This window comes from Caretta caretta, chromosome 5, assembly GCF_965140235.1.
Source record: "Caretta caretta isolate rCarCar2 chromosome 5, rCarCar1.hap1, whole genome shotgun sequence".
Taxonomy (NCBI): domain Eukaryota; kingdom Metazoa; phylum Chordata; order Testudines; family Cheloniidae; genus Caretta; species Caretta caretta.
In genome coordinates, this window is record NC_134210.1 from 69,755,721 (window position 1) to 69,775,988 (window position 20,268).

General features: G+C 43.0%; 1 protein-coding gene across 7 annotated transcripts in view; it reads left to right on the forward strand.

The window, feature by feature from the left end:
- The window catches only part of FER (FER tyrosine kinase), a 436,379-nt gene that overhangs the window by 62,569 nt on the left and 353,542 nt on the right, over nucleotides 1-20,268 (forward strand). For all 7 annotated transcript variants that reach the window (XR_007356596.2, XR_007356597.2, XM_048849501.2 and 4 more), the window contains one exon: nucleotides 3,723-3,822. Coding sequence is in view for 5 of the 7 variants with exons in the window: in XM_048849501.2 (XP_048705458.1) it covers nucleotides 3,723-3,822 (100 nt within the window). In the remaining 2 variants the exon portion in view is untranslated. The remainder of the gene's footprint in view (nucleotides 1-3,722; nucleotides 3,823-20,268) is intronic.

Genomic DNA, 20,268 nt, shown 5'->3' on the forward strand with positions numbered 1-20,268 from the left:
AATTCTGCTGATCAACCAACCCTAGTAACATACATATATGTATTTTTAATTTTTTTTACAGTAAATTACAATTAACTACAGTGCATGATGAGCCTTACGAGGCCTACTTTTTAGCTGAAGCAGATCATGGTTTTGGAGCAAGGTCACACAGGTATTTTTTACCCTGGCCAGTAGACTGTTGTCTTCTAGGTATTGAGTTTTTCAAGCCCTTCCTGAGGTCTTCTAGACAAGTGTATGGATTGATTTCTGATGAGATACTGTGTATTCTTATAGTCCTACCTGCTGTTGTCTGTCCAGTGGTTTTGTGCCTTTGGAGCACTTACTGAATGGCTCATTGAGCTACTTACTTGTCCACATAAGACCTCTTCCATAGTACACAGCAGAATTTCTGCCTTGTTAGATAGAATAACAAACTACCCATAGCCCCCTAGGACACTATCCAATATTTAACAAGATTATCAGCTGTGCTGATTGGAGTCCATAGGACACACTGGATAAAATCTTGCCCTAGAGGAGTAATTAAAGCAAAATAAAAACGTGGTCATTTCGTATTCCAGAGAATCCTTGTTTGAGGTATTCCTTGATACATCCCTAAGGACTTACTTGAAAACAAAAATCATGCTTTCTTCACATGTCGGTGGTGAAGACTCTACCTTGAGGTTTATTCCAATCCCATTGCGAATTTCAGATATTCTTCTTTCTGTACAAATTGGAGAAAAAGAGGGGCATATGATGTTACTAAGACAAAAATATCAGATACACATCACAGCCCTGGATGCTAGTAGGTACCCACTTTAGGGATTGTTTACACCAGTGGTTCTCAAAGCCAGTCCACCACTTGTTCAGGGAAACCCCCTGGCACACCGGACTGGTTTGTTTACCTGCTGCGTCCGCAGGTTCGGCCGATTGCGGCTCCCACTGGCCGCAGTTTGCCGCTTCAGGCCCATGGGGGCTGCGGGAAGCGGCGCGGGCCAAGGGATGTGCTGACCGCCCTTCCCACGGCCTCCATTGGCCTGGAGCAGCGAACCGCGGCCAGTGGGAGCCGCGATCGGCCGAACCTGTGGACGTGGCAGGTAAACAAACCGGTCTGGCGTGCCAGGGGCTTTTCCCGAGCAAGTGGCGGACCGGCTTTGAGAACCACTGGTCTATACAATACCGTAATCCACACCAGCAGGAGTGTTAATTCTGATGCACACAAGCAGGTTGTGCAGTAACTGGCATTGATTAATATACTATTGTTTGAAATATGACTACATTGACATGTACTAGGGAATGTTAGTGTGCACCAGCAGGGTCCACACAAGACACTTGGTGTGCGACACTCTGGTCTGCATTAGAATGCACACCCCTCTGGTGTGGACTGAGGCACCATGTAGATAAACCAAAGATAATTTTGACTACTTTAATCCTCTTAGATTTATCTAGATAGGGAGTTTCTGGCTTTGTTTTCATCACTGACAGAAGAGCATATTGAGACAGGTGAGTCAGATCCATTTCACAGTTAAAATATAAAGATTTCTCCTAACTAATCTCATTTCCCTGTGTTTGTTCTCCACTCTTCTGTAAAAGGACCAGTTTGTAATTGTGCTCAGCACCTAATTATGGGATGACTAACATCAGTACCCGAGGCATTTAAGAGTCCAATTCCATTTATTTACTTTGGTTTCACTGATTTACCATCCTTTCAGAACTTCAAAATGGAGTCTGTTTGATTCATTCTTCTAGCCAGTACCCTGGGATATTTATCTGTAGAAACCAATTGCTTCACAGCTCCAACTGTATTTCAGTTTCTTCCTTGGGAACCTGTAGGTCTAGTCCAGGGCCGGACAGACTTTTTGGCCTGAGGGCCACATCGGGTTTCGGAAATTGTATGGAGGGCTGGTTAGGGGAGGCTGTGCCCCCGCCCCCTATCTGCCCCCGCTTGCTTCTTGCCCCCTGATGCCCCACCCCCCAGGACTCCTGCCCCATCCAACCCCCCTGTCCCCTGACCACCCCCGGAACCCCTGCCTCTGACTGCCCCCACTGCCCCATTAAACCCCCCTCTTTCCTGACTGCCCCCGGACCCCTGCCCCCATTCAATCCCCCTCATTTCCTGCCCTCTCACCGCCCCGACCCCATCCGCGCCCCCGTCCCCTGACCTCCACACTGAACTCTCCTGCCCTCTATCCAACCCCCCGCTGCTCCCTGCCCTCTTAACGCGCAGCACAGAGCACCGGTGGTTGGCGGTGCTATAGCTGTGCTGCCCGGAGCATTGCACCAGTGTAGTGTAGTAAATTGCTCTCCGTAACTGCCAACAGTAGCACATTCCTATGCGGAGCAGTTTAATACACTACACTGGCAGCATGGTGTGCTGAGGCTGTGGGGGAGGGGCAACAGCGGGGGAGGGGCCGGGAGCTAGCCTCCCAGGCCAGGAGCTCAGGGGCTGGGCAGGAGGGTCCTGTAGGCTGGATGTGGCCCGTGGGCCGTACTTTGCCCATCTTTGGTCTAGTCTGTCAAAAAGTCCTTTCCTGTCCAGTGTCTATTGGACTATTTTAACAACACATGGAAATCTGACTGTTTGAGTATGTGCATGCATGCATGCTTGTGGGAGCAGGATAACATAAGAAATGGTCCTGCTCTGACTTAAACTGCCTCATAACTGGTTTAGACTCGAGCTAAGAATTGAAAGAAGTGCTTTGGTTGCTTTTTGTGGAGTTCTGACAGGTAACCAATTGCTAGTTTTGTAAAACAATTCAGTAGCTGAGGCTTATGTGACCTAGCAAAAGAGAATCATGAACCCCAACTGTCCCAATCTTCACATTCCTCATACTGGATAAAAAATGTATTGGCCTAAGACCAGTCCATTTTGCAGAAAAGCTAAGTGTTCTCTCAGGTTGACTGAGCACAAGTGATCTCTCTTAGTCCATGAATGTTTGAGGTCACTCTATCAAAGAATCTCTTTTGCCTCTCTTGTCAAGGACAGCTCTTCAGGATTTGTTTTTGATACCAGAGCCCATTGGGTTGTCAGATGTCTTCTCAGTCCCATACTACAGTGGTCTTTTGTACTTGCTGCTCACTTCCTTTCCTCCACAATGTGCTAAATATTAGAACTGTAAAAGGCAATGCTATTCTTGTAGCTCCTTTGCCAAAAATGTCCTGGTTCACGGAGCTGGTCCAGTTGTCTATGGAAAGAATGTTTCTCTGATCCCCATTCTCAATCTCTTTGTAGGAGCCAGTTGCTCCTCTAGACCTCATAGTTGTTGGCCTGACTCACAAGAGATTAACTCTTCTATCCAAAGGCACCTTTAGGGGCTTTTGAGAGATTTTTAAAATCCAGAAGCTCTTTTGTCACTTTTCTGTTTTAGGCTTTGGAAGAAATTCTTTTCGTGTAACAAGGAATCAGATAAGCGTAAACAGTAGCTAATTAAAATCCTGCTTTTTTTTCTAGCAAGATTTTATTGTGATCTTTGGGCATTATCACAGTAATAATAAGTTAGATGTCCTGATGTGCTCCACCACACATTTGTGATGACAGCAGGGCCCCCTTACACACCAGACTTTTTTTTCTTTTAATGATAGCATATGACAATATATTCAAGAGCATCTCTGAAATAATGAAAAAAGCATACATCCTTAATATCTTTGAAATTAAATCCTGTAATTATTTTTTCCTAATGTTAAGAAGCCTTTAACTCCTAAAGGTAAGTGTTTTAGTAACTTTCCTATTTCTGCTTTATTCATAGGTTACAAAGTCAGAACTGGAGAAATTAAAATCTAATTACAGACAATTAATAAAAGAAGTTAACTCTGCCAAAGAGAAGTATAAAGAAGCTGTGGCTAAAGGTATTTTACTACTGACTAATAAATAGTGGTCATTTTAGCTCTTTTTATTATTGCCTTTAATAATTATTATTGCCTGAAAATAGTTATAATAAAACAAAGTGACATTTCTGTTTCAAGCAGCTCAGTTGATGAAATATCACAAAGCTGAAATAAGACAGATTAATTGTAATAATATATATTTACACATTTCTTGATAGTACAGTTTTCTAAAGAATTCATGGGGTATGTGATGGCCCTTTCTTTTAAACTTTCATCCTTTCATTAGGTTTATTCAGATCATAAAATAGATAAAACAGGTTGACTGTAGTGGTGCTGTAGTAGCGAATGTCATTGATAATGTGGAGTTCCAGCTGTGATCTCACTACATCTTATTATGCTCTAAATACTGGTTAGAGCAACTGTAGCAGGGAAAACTCAGACCCTGAGGGACTTAACTTGGCTCTTGATATTTAAATAGAAGAGAAACTGATCATAAACTATTCTGTTTAAGTATGTATTTGTAGTTTTAGACTGGGATTTTCAAAGGTGTCTGAGGGAGCTAAGTATCCAAATTACTTTGAAATTCAGTAGGAAGGTGAATGCCTACGTTACTCAGAGTCCTTTGGAAGTCCCTATCTTAAAGCCTATGTGTATATTTGTTAATTGTTTGAGATCTTAAATATTTTTCTCTGTATGTTTCTAAACATTTTTAACCTTTGAAATAAATCAGATTCAGTTAATACTGGAGTGTGAATACAACATGCTCTAACCCAACTTTTTACTTTTTCTTCATATTTAGTATTTATTTTACATTAGCACCTATAATCTTAATCAAGGATCAGAGCCCCATTGTGCTCGGCACTGCACTGATAACTAACAAAACAATTCCTGCCTCAGGAAACTTACTCAGGAAAATTCTATATTTCAGACAATAAACAACAGGTGGATGCAACAGATAATTGAGGTAGGAGTGAGTTGGGAGGCTTAGGTAACAATTACACATAGTTGGGCTTCGCTGTACTTAATGGTCATCAGATTTATTTTAAAAAAATAAAAATATCTGTCACTACTTTATCATTCCATCTGGTTTCCAAAGTTATATACAAGTTTCTGAGTAACAGCCGTGTTAGTCTGTATTCGCAAAAAGAAAAGGAGTACTTGTGGCACCTTAGAGACTAACCAATTTATTTGAGCATGAGCTTTCGTGAGCTACAGCTCACTTCATCGAAAGCTCATGCTCAAATAAATTGGTTAGTCTCTAAGGTGCCACAAGTACTCCTTTTCTTTATACAAGTTTCTGTGATCGTTCCCAAGAAAGTACAGGCATTACTGGCTATTTTGGAAATGGAAAAGGTTTTGTAATATCAGTATGCTCTATCTTTTATTCCTTTCTCTTCTGCTCACTGGGGATCTGATTCTGCATTTCTTGTGAATCCAAAATTCCCATTCAAGTCCATTAGAATTTTGGGGTCAAAAGTAATTAGGATTGAGGCTGTTGTGTTACTGATCTTCTGAGTATTTGAAATTAGCATTTCCCAAAACCTCTGAGTGCTACAAACGAAAATAAAATTATTTTTGTTTGGACTGATTTACCTGTCCTACCACTGTTTGCCTCACCCCCAGCTTCATTTTGTATGTTCTTGTAGCACATTTTTATTCAATTAATACAGTCTTCGCACACCAGTTTAATGTGTGACAGCATTTCTAAACTTTGGGTTATGACCCTGAATAGGGGTCATAGGGTTCTCTATAAGTGATACAGCATGCAATTTATCAAGGTTTTTAAAAAGGAAATTTTCCAATGTTACAACAAAATTAGTACCCAATTAAAATAGATGTAATTCTTGTGCTCTGGTAGACAAAGCTGCTCTAATTGTGTAGTGTCTAGTGAGAAAGCAGGGGGAGAACTTCATCAAGGGGATAATCTACCCGGACTAAGGCTTTGTGTACACTAGGACTTTTGTCAGTGAGAGGTGTGAAAAAACACCTCCCGACCGATAAAAGTTTCACCAACAGAAGCACTGGTGTGGACAGTGCGATGTTGACAGGAGACGCTCGCCTGTTGACATAGCTGCCACTGCTCATGAGGAGTGGTTTATTATGCCAGCGGGAGAGCTCCCTCCAGCTGACATAGAGCGACTACATGGGAGACCTTACAGCAGTGCAGCTGCAGAGGTATAGCTGTACCGATGTAAGATCTGTACTATAGTGTACTATCAGTGTACTAGTGTAGACAAAGCCTAAGAATGTAAATATGTAAACCCCAGAATGGCTCTACTGAGTTGCAGCACTCTAGTTTCTGTCACCCTTAACATAAAGAAAGCCATGTCTTTGGTACTTTCTGCTACTTACAAAATAAACATGAAGAAACGATCACCTCATAACTAGAGTAACCCATATTAAAAACACTTACGATGTGTGTGTGTGTGAGAGAGACCGACTGACCAAAGAAGAACTTGGGCTGCCATGCAGAAGCTTGGCACCATGAATGTAGCCAATTTAGGAAGGTGTAGATTTGCTGAACTTGGCCCAATGTTGTGAAATTTCGTGTTCTAAATAAATATTAGCCCAGGAGTGTGACATAGAATAAGGGGGAATAATTTGCAATCATTATTTCATTATTCCAAGTACTAGTGGAAGTACCCTTCCTAAAACTAGGCATTATAAGACTACTGAAATTACCATGAAGCCAAAGTCTGAGGTCAAACATGAGATGCTCTAAGAATCCATGGAAAATTAACTCTAAAATCAGATAAAGCACAATTCATTTCGTAATAGATTGGAGAGAAGAGTGTTTATTTCCCTAATCAGTCAAATGTGCATGACTGGAATATTGTTATAGAAGGATACAGCTTGCTCAGGAAGGACAGGCAGGGGAAAAAAGGGGAGGAGGTGTTGACTTGTATATTAAAAATGTATACACTTGGACTGAGGTTGAGGTTGAGGTAGAAATAAGAGACAGACTTGTTGAAAGTCTCTGGGTAAGGATAAAAGGGGTAAAAAACCAAGAGTGATGTCATGGTAGGGGTCTATTATAGACCACCAAAGCAGGAAGAAGAGGTGGATGAGGCTTTTTTTAAACAACTAACAAAATCATCCAAATCACAGGACTTGGTGGTGATGGGGGACTTCAACTGTCCAAACAAGTGTTGGGAAAATAACACAGCAGGGCACAGATTATCCAACAAGTTCTTGGAATTTATTTGAGACAACTTTTTATTTCAGAAGGTGGAGAAAGCTACTAGGGGAGAGGCTGTTCTAGATTTGATTTTGACAAATAGGGAAGAACTGGTTGAAAATTTGAAAGTGGAAGGCAACTTGGGTGAAAGTGACCATGAAATGGTAGAGTTCATGATTCTAAGGAATGCTAGGAGGGAGAACAGCACAATAAAGACAGTGGATTTCAAGAAGTCAGACTTTAGCAAATGCAGGGAGTTGGTAGGTAAAATCCCATGGGAAGCAAGTCTAAGGGGAAAAACAATTGAAGACAGTTGGCAGTTTTTCAAAGAGACATTAAGGGCACAATATCAAACTATCGCACTGTGTAGGAAAGATAGGAAGTATGGCAAGTGACCACCTTGGCTTAACCAGAAGATCTTCAGTGATCTAAAACTCGAAAAAAAAATACTACAAAAAGTGGAAACTTGTTCAAATGACAAAGGATGAATATAAACAAATGCAAGTATGTAGGGACAAAATTAGAAAAGCCAAGGCACAAAACAAGATCAGACTAGCTAGGGACATAAAAGCAGTGGTGAGCTGGAGCCAGTTCGCACCGGTTTGCTGGAGCCGGTTGTTAAATTTAGAAGCCCTTTTAGAATCACGGGACAACTGGTTCTAAAAGGGCTTCTAAATTTGATAACCGGCCAAAAGTGGCGCCTTAGGTGCTGACTCCGTGGGTGCTCCGGAGCTGGAGCACCCATGGGGAAAATTTGGGGGGTGCAGAGCACCCACCGGCAGTGTCCCGGCCCGCACCGAGCCCCAGCTCACCTCCACTCTGCCGCCGCCTCCTCCCCTGAACACGCTACCCTCCTCTGCTTCATCCACCCCCCCCACCCCGGTTTCCTGCGAATCAACTGTTCGCGTGGGAAGCCTGGGAGGGCTGAGAAGCAGGTGGCGGCTTTGCACTAAGGCCCAGGGAGGCGGAGCGGAGGTGAGCTGGGGCGGGGGGGCACGAGGAGGGCTGCCCGCGCCGCAGTAGGTAACCCCGGGGGGCCATGCAGGGGAACCACTCCCTGCCCCAGCTCACCTCCACCTCCCTGGGGCTGAGCGCGAAGCCGCCGCTTGCTTCTCAGCTCTCCCAGGCTTCCTGTGTGAACAGCTGATTTGCGGGAAGCCGGAGGGCGGAGAAACAGAGCGGGGTGGTGCGTTCAGGGGAGGAGGTGGAGGAGAGGTGAGGTGAGCTGGGGCCGGGCGGGGAGCTGCCGGTGGGTGCTATGCACCCACCAAATTTTCCCCGTGGGTGCTCCAGCCCCGGAGCACCCACGAAGTTGGTGCCTAAGGTGCCACTTTTGGTGTGATCAGTGGGGGGAGCGGCTGCTCCCCCCCCAGCTACGCTACCCTGCCCCTAGGAGCCAGAGGGACTTGCTGGATGCTTCCTGGGAGCTGCCCCAGGTAAGCACCGCCGGGACTCCCCACCTCGTCCCCCGGCAGGTCCCTCTGGCTCGTGGCGTGGGCACCTACTACGGTGGCCCACGAGACCCTCCTGCCCCATTCTGGGGACAGTCGGGGACAGGGGTGGATGGGGAAGGAGTCTGGGGGGGGGTGTCAAGGAACACGGGGTTGGATGGGGCAGGAGTCCCCGGGGCGGGGGCGGTCCATGACCCCCTCGTGGGGTGAGGAGGGAACCGGTTGTTAAGATTTTGGCAGCTCATCACTGCATAAAAGGAAAGAAGAAAACATTCTACGAATACATCAGAAGCAAGAGGAAGACCAAGGACAGAGTAGGCCTGTTACTCAATCAGGGGGGAAAGACAATAACAGAAAATGTGGAAACAGCAGAGGTGCTTCATGACTTGTTTGTTTCAGTTTTCACCAAGAAGGTTGATGGCGACTGGACATCTAACATAGTGAATGCCAGTGAAAATGAGGTAGGATCAGAGTTTAAACTTGGGAAAGAACAAGTGAAAAATTACTGAGACAAGTTAGATGTTTTCAAATCACCAAGGCCCTGATGAAATGCATCCTAGAATGCTCAAGGAGCTGACTGAGGAGATACCTTAGCCATTAGCAATTATCCTTGAAAAGTCATGGAAGATGGGAGACATTTCAAAAGACTGGAAAAGGGGAAATATAGTGCCCATCTGTAAAAAGGGAAATAAGGACAGACCAGTCAGCTTAACTTCTGTACCCGGAAAGATAATGGAGCAAATAATTAAGCAATCAATTTTGCAAACACGTAAAAGATAATAAGATGATAAATAACAGCATGGAATTGTCAAGAATAAATCATGTCAAACCAACCTGATAGCTTTCTTTGACAGGGTAACAAGCCCCATAGATAAAGGAGAAACGATAGATGTGGTATATCTTGACTTTAGTAAGGCTTTTGATACTGTTTCACATAACCTTCTCGTAAAAAGGAAATACAACCTAGTGGAGCTACTACGAGGTAGGTGAATAATTGGCTGGAAAATCATTCCCAGAAAGTTATCAGTGGTTCACAGTCATGCTGGAAGGGCATAACAAATGGAGTCCCACAGGGATCAGTTCTGGGTCCAGTTCTGTTCAATATCTTCATCAATAATTTGGCTAATGGCATAGAGAATACACTTACAAAGTTATATACCAAGCTGGGAGCGGTTGCAAGTGTTTTGGAGGACAGGATTAAAATTCAACTGGATCTGGACAAACTGGAGAAATGTTCTGAAGTAAATAGGATGAAATTCAATAAGGACAAATGCAAAGTACTCCACTTAGGAAGGAACAATCAGTTGCACACAAAATGGGAAATGACTGCCTAGGCAGGAGTACTGCAGAAAGGGACCTGGGGGTCATAGTGGATCACAAGCTAAATGAGTCAACCGTGTAATGCTGTTGCAAAAAAAGCTAAACATCATTATGGGATGTATTGGCAGAAGCATTGTAAGCAAGACACAAGAAGTAATTTTTCCGCTCTACTCTGTGCTGATTAGGTCTCAGCTGGAGTATTTTGTCCAGTTCTGGGTGCCACTTTTCAGGAGAAATGTGGACAAATTGGAGAAAGTCCAGAGAAGAGCAACAAAAATGATTAAAGGTCTAGAAAACATGACCTACGAGGGAAGATAGAAAAAATTGGGTTTGTTTAGTCTGGAAAAGAGAAGACTGAGAGGGGACATAATAAGTTTTCAAGTACATAAAAGGTTGTTACAAGGAAGAGGGAGATAAATTGTTCTTCTTAACTTCTGAGGATAGGACAAGAAGCAATGGGCTTAAATTGCAGCAAGGGTGGTTTAGATTGGACATCAGGAAAAACGTCCTAACTGTCAGAGTGGTTAAGCACTGGAATAAATTGCTTAGGGCGGTTGTAGAATCTCCATCATTGGGGATTTTTAAGATCAGATTGGACAAACACCTGTCAGAGATGGTCTAGATAATATTTAGTCCTGCCTTGAGTGCAGGGGACTGGACTAGATGACCTCTTGAGGTCCCTTCCAATTCTATGATTCTAGGCCTCAGCCCATTGCTTGTGTCAGTGACTCTTCTGAACTTTTTATGGTCTGGGACATGCCTATGATTATATAGGGAAGTTTCCATTTGCTAGAAATTAAAATCCGTTGGCACACTTGTATATCACATTATTTACTTAATACCAAGAAATCAGCAAGCATCTCAACATTTCTACAATGGATGTTTGAGTGTTCTTAATTCTTGAGATATTCAGAATTCTAAAAACCTAGACAGTCCTGCATTTGATTCCTATTTGCTTGTAGAAAGTTATTGGGCATGAGTCTTTTTGCATAGTTATTAATGGCTCCATTTATTTTTTTTCATTTACTTCCATAATATCACTTAATAAAAACTTGCGTTTAAAAAAAAAGCATTATGGGGAGGACTTATGTCCAGAAAGATTGCTGGGTTCAGCAAAGTGGGTACAGTATGTTTTTCTTTTAGAAATGTTGAAGAAATACTCTAGTACTTCCTATAGAAAAACTAAAGCTGATACTGGAATTTAATAAACAAAAGAAGGTGGTTTTTTCTTTCTCTTTATTTTATAAGTGCTGCAAACCCCTTTTAAAAACTTGGGTGAAAATGCATAAGTCCTGCTGCCCTGCACACAGACAGCAACAGGATAGTAAAAAAATGAGGAGAAGGGGAATGTTTGGCACATAACTGTCCCTCAGTTGTTTTCAACCCCTCCATATTATTTCCTGTTTATCTTCAAAATATTTTGCAGTTGTATTAATTATTAAGCATGTTTTCATGTTTCAGGTATCATTAATTATGCAATATGTATAAACAGATACAGATTATATAAATATTTTTTGAAGTACTATTATAACGTATCTTTTAAAATGCACAACTGAGTTATAATAGTTGAGTTTTTTTATATTGGTGCTTAATAAGCTAGTATTAAGTGTACAAGTTCTAACTTTATATTTTTGCTTTACTGCAAGATTTTAAAGAAGTCTTCAGGTTTGAAACACCTAGAATAGCTGGGATAAGGAGTTTAAATTCTAACTCAGTCCCTCATTTTTCTAATATAGATAAATTGAGTTCTGTTGCATTTACTGTGTGCAGTTCTGTTAGATGACATTTTAAAAAACTGACGCTTACAATATGGGAATGTTAAAGATCCCACAACACACTTTTTTAGGGGGGAGGTTTTTGTCTTAGGATGCTTAGTGAAAATTTCACTTCCTCACACTGTGTAAGGTTGGCAGGCATGGAATCTATGGTTTACAAATATGTTTGATGTTGTTGACTATATTGATGCAATGCACCTGGGCTTCTCTTTAGGAGCGACATTCTGATTAAAGTATTAGCATAGTAAAATATCAACATACTATTGTGACCGGGTGCTGGGATGGAATGCCACACTTAAGGCAGACTGCAAGAAACAGGGCAGACAATCCCCCCAAACTGGTGGTTTATTCTGTAATTAGTCACCAAGCTAATAACAAAAGAGCTTCTGTAGTACCACACTGGTTAACAAGAAGCCAGACACAGTCCCCTTTAAGCATTCCAGTTCATGACTCCTATTCAGGCAAACGGGTGTAATACAATGAGGGGTTATTGAAAACCTAATTCACCCATATGTGAGGTTCGTATTAATCCCTAAAGATCAGACACTTAACTTCAGATCAATATGTTCTCAGATCTTACCTTAATACCATGCTGTCAGCCAATCCTTAATAAACTGAAGATTTATTAATTAAATAAAAGTTACTGAATGGTTAAAAGTTTATATACATTACAGATGCCTGTAACGTCCTTATATCAGATTTGTAGCAGTGATGAACGAGTCTGCTGGCTTGCAAAAGTCTCTCTGGAATCATCCTCAAAGGTTAGAATTCAAATGCAGCATGGATGTAAAGTCTGTTAACTGAAAAATGCGTGAAAAGACTATTCCAAAAAACTGCTTGGAAGATCTCAGTTCCAGGGCTTAAACTTTTCCTGTTTCAAGTTAAGAAGACTAGAGATGAAAGGATCAGTCCTGAGGTTTCTCTTTAGAGCTGAAGCAGGGTTTTCAAGTGCTCTGAGCACAGCAGGTGACTCTTCTTTGTTGAGCACACGACCTACATCTTTGATGCATCCGATGAAGTGAGCTATAGCTCACGAAAGCTTATGCTCTGATAAATTTGTTAGTCTCTAAGGTGCCACAAGTACTCATTTTCTTTTTTACGGATACAGACTAACACGGCTGCTACTCTGAAACCAAATCTTTGAAGTTAACATTAAATTTCCTATGCATACACAGGTAATCTAGTTACTCATTTGCATAAGGTAATTAGCCGGTCCTTCATTATAACAGAGACAGATAAACTGAAGACAGTATATTAATTTCTTGCAGTGTCTCACATCTTTGATCCTAAGGTTAACTGAACAAAGTTGTCTGTGAAGGCAATTAAGACATGGAAAGGATTTAGCATCCAAAAGCTAATTTGGTTACACTGGTAAACTTCTAATAGGATATATATGTAAACACAGGCAGATATATTTAGCCTTTACCCTAGATTTCTGTTACTACAAATGAATGGGTTAATGATTGCTGGTCTAGTACATCTTTGAAATTCACATACAAGTGAATTGTCTTGTTACAATCGTAATGCTTCTTGTTAAGTTGTTATGGGTCATATGCAGTTTGGCTGGTCTGCCTGTGTCACAACCATATAAAAACTAATGGATGAATCTCAAAATGTAATATTTAATGGGGAATCATCATCAATTTGATGCGTTTCCATCTGTGTCCTGCAGGAATTGGTTCTTGTCCCAACACTAGTTAATATTTTCTTCAGTTAACTTGAAAACAGTATAAAATCATTGATTATAACGTTTACAGATTTCTTGATAAAAATTGGTGGAGTGGTAAATAGTGTAAGAAAAGGTCACTTACAGAGAGCATCTGGATTGCCTGGTAAACTGTTCACAAACACATATCAGTTTGATAAAGCCAAATAAAACGTATATCTAGGAACTAAGATGGTAAGCCATACATATAGGATGGGGAATTGCATTCTGGAAAGCTGTGGCCTAAGGAGTTTGAAGTGATGGTGAATAACCAGATGACCACGAGCGCCCCATGCAGTGCTGTTGCCAGAAGGGTTAATGCAGTCCTTGAATATATAAAAAAAAGGCATGTTGAATAAGAATAGGGAGGGAGATGATCTCTGTATTGCACACAAAATAGCTGTTAAAAAAACATTATTAAGGTTGCAAAGTTGAGACCTCAAGTTTGGAAATGCCAGAATTAGTTACCTGCAAAACCGTAGGTAAGCCCCCTTGTGCAGTTTACATTATGACACGGTCTTTATTTCTATTGTTCTTGTTCTTGATTTGTGTGAGCAGAGTGACTGGGAGTTGTAGTCATGGATCAGGACCCGATCATACAAGGGACTGAGATTTTTCCGCAGACCCCTGCCTCATTCAGGCTATAGGGTTGACTGTGCTCACTTAAAGAGCAGCTATTCTATATTTTGTTTTGTCTCCACTGTTCAATGTGTGGCGTACAATATTTACTGCATGCTATTCAAAGTGTACTCTGAAGGCAGAATTATTAATTTCCTCATGACTTTTTCTGTGGCGCTTATCTCTACACTATCTGGGTGCTCCAGAAACCATCAATTTTCCTAACATTCCTGTGAGGTTTCGGGGTGTGTGTGTGTGTATAATCACCATTTTATAGATAGGGAACTGAGGCATAGAGACATTAAGTAAAAAGTTTCCACTAATTCTGGATGCCAGTTTTGAGATACCTAGGACCTTAGAAGTCTGAGAGACAACAGTCTCTTTTATGACATAACCCCGATCTATATCCAGTGTTGGTCCATCCTGTGTATTGAATGAGGCAGGGGTCCTACGAAAAAATAGTTTATGTAATTAGAGACTGTTATAATAATGCGTGCACACAAGGGGGCTGAATTAAAGTTGCCTAAACATCGGGGTGGGCAAACTACGGCCCAGGAGCCGCATTCGGCCCTTCAGATGTTTTAATCCAGCCCTCGATCTCCTGCTGGGGAGCATGTGGTCTGGGGCTTGCTCCACTCCAGCCAGGGAGCGAGGTCGGGGGCTTGCCCTGCTCCGTGCATGGCATGGCTTCACGCCGCTCCCAGAAGCAGTGGCATGTCCATCTTCTGGCTCCTACATGTAGGGGCAGCCAGGGAACTCCGCACACTGCCTCTGCCCCAAGAGCCGCCCCCACAGCTTCCATTGGCCGGGAACTGCGGCCAAAGGGAGCTGCAGGGGCGGCACCTGCAGACAGGGCAGTGTGCGGAGCCGCCTGGCCGCACCTCCACATAGGAGCTGGAGGGTGGCCATGCCGCTGCTTCCGGGAGATGCTTGAGGTAAGTGCTGCCTGGAGCCTGCACCCCTGATCCCCTCTTGTGCCCCAACCCACTGCCCCAGACCTGATCACCCTCCTGCACCCAAAACCCCTCATCCCCAGCCCAACCCCAGAGCATGCACTCCCAACTGGAGCCCTCACACCCTCTCCTTGCATCCTAACCCTCTGTTCGGAGCCCCATCCCGCACCCTGAACTCCTCATTTCTGGCTGTATTCCAGAGCCCACACCCCCCAGCCAGAGCCCTTACCCCCTCCCACACTCCAATTTCGTGAGCATTCATGGCCCGCCATACAATTTCCATACCCAGATGTGGCCCTTGGACCAAAAGTTTTGCCCACCCCTGCTGTATATTCTAGTATTTCTGGGATTTTTTAGCTACTTGACTTTGCAACTTTACAAATAGAGGACTGTGTGGGTGTGTAAAATTTCCTGAGTTTAAAAAAAAGCGAACAGTAAAAACAAGTGTTGAATAACATCATTTAATAACATATTGTCATGATTATGGCCCTCCCAATTTCACAGTCCGTTTTGGTCAATTTCACCATCATAGGAATTTAAAAATAATAAATTTCATGATTTCAGGTATTTAAATATGAAATTTCATGGTTTTGTAATTGTAGGGGTCCTGACCCAAAAAGGAGTTGGGGGTGGGGTGGCGGGGTCACAAGGCTATTGTAGGGGGGAGTTCTGGTACTGCGACCCTTACTTCTGCGCTGCTGCTGGCGGTGATGCTGTCTTCGGAGCTGGGCAGCTGGAGAGTGGCGGCTGCTGGCCGGGAGCCCAGATCTGAGGGCAGAACCGCTGCCAGCAGCAGCATAGAAGTAAGAATGGCATGGTATGGTATTGCCACCCTTACTTCTGTGCTACTCCTGCAGAGCTGGGCCCTCAGTATGCAGCAGCCGCTCTCTGGCTGCCCAATTCTGAAGGCAGCAGAGCAGAAGGTAAGACAGATTTCTGTTACCAATCTGCCTGAGGCGTCAGGTGATCAGGCTGAGGCCACAGGATTGTTATGGGAGGAGAAGAAGGAGCACACCAAGGGTCTAAGTTTTAAAGCTTTATTAATAAAATAAAATAAAATAACAGCGGTGAGTGCTGGGAACGCTGCCTCGTCACTCAGAGAAAGGAAGAACGCGTTAGTGCCCCAGCCCTAACCCACTTTCATACTCACATGCATGACCTGAGGCTGGCCAAGCCTGGGTGTAATGTCAGAAGAAGAGGGAGAAGAGTGCACAAGAGTTCTGTCTTGTGCACAAGCTGTCCAGGGTCTGCTGTTGATCTCCAACTTGCTTCGGTTCTCAGGAGGGTTTTAAGTCCTGGATTCTTTTGGGGGCGTTTCATTCAGGGACCTCTGTTCCCCATGCTCTTTGTACCGGTCCAAACCGGCTTTTTGTGGCCTCCTCAGCTTTCCCAAAACACACTGGCTCCAGGGATGCGAGACTTTGTTTCCCCCCTCGCAGGCCTTCGCCGTCTCACTAGTTTTTGCAATCTCTACAGTCCTGTTTAGCTTAGTTCTCCTTTCTCATGGCTGACTGGGGTTGGGTAAGATATGAACGCAGCTGCAGACTTCTTGTTGAGTGCTTTGACCTTGGATTGGGGCCAGCATCTTATCTTTGGACTGAGCTAGCCGAAGCGTCAAGTTACCCCGTTCTCTGCTCTCTTCCTCCCTCTTTGGCCTCTTGCATCCTGCAAAGGAATCTTCCACTCCACACTCACACCTTTAACCCTTCCCAAAATGCCTTGCGATGCCTGCAACAGTGTTAGCAACATACAATGCTGATCTGCCTCCCCAGGAGACACACCCTGAGGGAGGGGGCCATTGGGTTTTGACCGTGGTATTGCCACCCTTCCTTCTGCACTGCTGCTGGCAGGGCGCTGCCTTCAAAGCTGGGTGCTTGGCCAACAGTCCTGGCTCTCCTGCTGGCCAGCTCGGAAGGCAGTACAAAAGTAAGGGGTGGCAATACTGCATCCCCCCTAAAATAAGCCTGTGACACCCCCCTGCCCCTGCAACTCCCTTTTGGGTCAGGACCCCCAATTTGAGAAATGCTGGTCTCCCCTTTGAAATCTGTATAGTATAGGGTAAAAGTACACAAAAGACCAAATTTCATGGAGGGTGACCAGATTTCAGCGTCTGTGATGTGTTTTTCATGGTTGTGAATTTGGTAGGGCCCTCATCGTGATTCACAGCAGGGTTGGATCCTTTAGATACACTGCGTAGATCTCTGGCCCTTGCTCTAAGGGAGTAACTGGTAGCAGAGGGGGTTGTCGCCCTCCATGTGGACCATCAGTAGATGGGGCCGAGACAGACACTTCACTAGGTCCTTTCAGAGATATTTGCTGACAGCAGACAAACGGTGAGATTCAAGGCTCTGAAAGATATTGTGCTGTAGTGGGCATAGACTCTTATGTCCTTTCCCCCCCCCAGCTCGACTTCTTATATCCCATTCCTTTTTACCCTTTAACCTGTCCCAGTCCTGTCTGTTCCCACCCATGCCTCGTTGTTTCAGTCTCATCTTCTTTCTTCACTCAGTTCCACTCTCCAGTTATCAGGCTTCTTATACCAGTTTAAGTCTCCTTGACCAACTAGTCCCAACTTCTTCCTTCTGCCTCCCATCTCCCCGTCTCCTTCTTCCACAATGCCAGCCTGCCCTTTCCCAGCCCTGGGGCTTCACCTGTTGTCCGCTCTGAATTTGAATCTGACAGCTTCCTCTTCTACACTGCCTGCGTGCCAGCATGGCGGTCATTGAGGGCACAGTTCCAGTGCCTGGCCTGGCCCCAGCTGGGAGCAGCCATTATAGGGAAAGTCTGGCTTCATCCTTGGAACTGGAGCATACTCAGTTCTGTTGGAATGGTGCATGTGCAGTCTGGTCTTCGCTATGAGCTGTGAGAGGCGTGAGCATGCTCAGTGAGGATGGAATCTTTGGAAATCTTAGTAGCTAACATTTAAGAAGTCTCTACTGAGCATGTGCCAGCTGCAGCTTGTTAAAAAGGTTTATAACTTAGCTAAATTTAGGCAGAATTTCATAGCAACAGCAAAAGGTACAACCTTGATAAAAAGCCCTCCTCCTGCCAAATTTTAAGTTCCTCCCTCAAAGCATAGGGGTGCTAGGGCTGTTCAAAGTAAAGGTCTCAATTTTTTTTTAAAATGGGCAAAACAACATATATTTACCTAGCTTTATTCTTTAAAACAGCTGAACTGTTTTGGCTGAAATTTTAAAAAAGCAGCCTCGGTTAGGCACCTGACATGGAAAATTTCAATCCAAATAGTTAGAGTCTGGTAAACTTATAAGCAACTGAAATAGGATCTTATAATTGGAAGGGTCAGGTATCTAGTACTAGGTAGTGCTATCAGCCCTAAATCTAATACTAGACTGGTAAGATGACTTGTGGAATATGGTGTCCAGTTCTGGTGTCCCCTCTTCAAAGAGGGTGTTGATAAAGTGGAGAGAAGTAGGAGAAGAGTTGCAGGAATAACTTGAGGGCTGGAAAATGTCTTACATGTAGAGACCCAAGAAGCTCAGTCTGTTTTGTTTATCACAGGGAAAATTAAGTGGTGATTTGATCACTGTCTAGAATTACCTGTATGAGGAGGGTCAACAGATGATAGAGGGATTTCTAATCTAGAAGGTAAAGGCATTATAAAATCAGTGAAGTTATAGCTTAACAAAGTTAAACCAGAAATAAGGTGCAGCTTCTTAATAATAAAAGGTAATGAACTATAGCAAGTTGTTGATTCTCCCTCAGTTAAACAATTGAAATCAAGACTGGATGTCTTGCTAAAAGAGATGGTTTAGTTTCGACTAAATCTTATTGGGTTCCATGCAAGAATTACTTGGTGAAAGGCTTATGTTACGTAGGAGTGCAACCTAGATGATCATATTGGTCCATTCTGGCCTTAAAATGTATCACTTGAGAGTAAGGGTCAACACTGGTCTATTCCTTTGCCGAAATGGGGCCATAGTTTGATGATTCCTGGGATATTTTGGATGAAATGTAAAGAATATGATGCTATTAGACTGTCTTCTAGAATTGAAATCCACAACTGTGTCAGCCGGAAAGAGGTGTTAGACAAAAATCCCCCAAAATTGTTTTGCTATGATTTACTGAGGAAAACTGTGTAAACTTTCCCTGCCATTCTGCAGCAGCAGTCGGTCAACTAATACTTTTCCTAGAACTGTACACTAGCCTGCTATGCTGACATTGATGCTGCTGAGTAGCAGAGTAAATAAAATGAGACATGTTAGCTTATGCTGTTTTATAGAAGCACATCAAAATTAGGGCTGTCAAGTGATTAAAAAAATCGTGATTAAACAATAATAGGATACCGTTTATTTAAATGTTTTCTACATTTTCAAATATATTGATTGCAATTACAACACATAATACAAAGTATACAGTACTCACTTTATATTTTTGATTACAAGTATTTTCACTGTAATAAAACAAAAGAAATAGCATTTTTCAATACACCTAATACAAGTACTGTAATGCAATCAATTTATCATGAAAGTTGAACTTACAAATGTAGAATTACGTACAAAAAAACTGCATTAAAAATAAAACCATGTAAAATTTTAGTCTGCAAGTCCACTCAGTCCTATTTCTTGTTCAGCCAATCGCTCAGACAAACAAGTTTGTTTACATTTAAAGGAGATGATGCTGCCTGCTTCTTCTTTATAAAGTCACCTGAAAGTGAGAGCAGGCATTCTCATGGCACTGTTGTAGCCGGCATCGCAAGATATTTCCATGCCAGATGCACTAAAGATTCATGTCCTTATATGTTTCACCACTGTGCTAAGGGACGTGTCCATGCTGATGATGGGTTCTGCTCGATAACAATCCAAAGCAGTACAGACCGATGTATGCTCATTTTCATTATCTGAGTCAGATGCCACCAGCAGAAGGTTGATTTCCTTTTGTCGTGGTTTGAGTTCTGTAGTTTCCTCATTGGAGTGTTGCTCTTTAAAGACTTCTGAAAGCATGCTCCTAACCTTGTCCCTCTCAGATTTTGGATGGCATTTCAGATTCTTAAACCTTGGGTCGAGTGCTGTAGCTATCTTTAGAAATCTCACATTGGTACTTGCTTTGCGTTTTGTTAAATCTTCAGTGCAAGTGTTCTTAAAAGGAACAACATGTGCTGGGTCATCATCCAAGACTGCTATGAACATGAAATATGTGGCAGAATGCAGGTAAAACAGAGCATGGGGCATACAATTCTCCCCCAAGGAGTTCAGTCACAAATTTAATTAACACATTTTTTTTTGGCGAGTTTCATCGGCATGGAAGAATGTCCTGTGGAATGGTGGCCGAAGCATAAAGGGGCATACGAATGTTTAGCATATCTGGTACTTAAAAACATTGTAATGCCAGCTACAAAAGTGCCATGCAAATGCCTGTTCTCACTATCTGGTGACGTAAATAGGAAGAGGGCAGCATTATCTCCTGTAAATGTACACAAACTTGTTTGTCTTAGCTGTTGGCTGAGCAA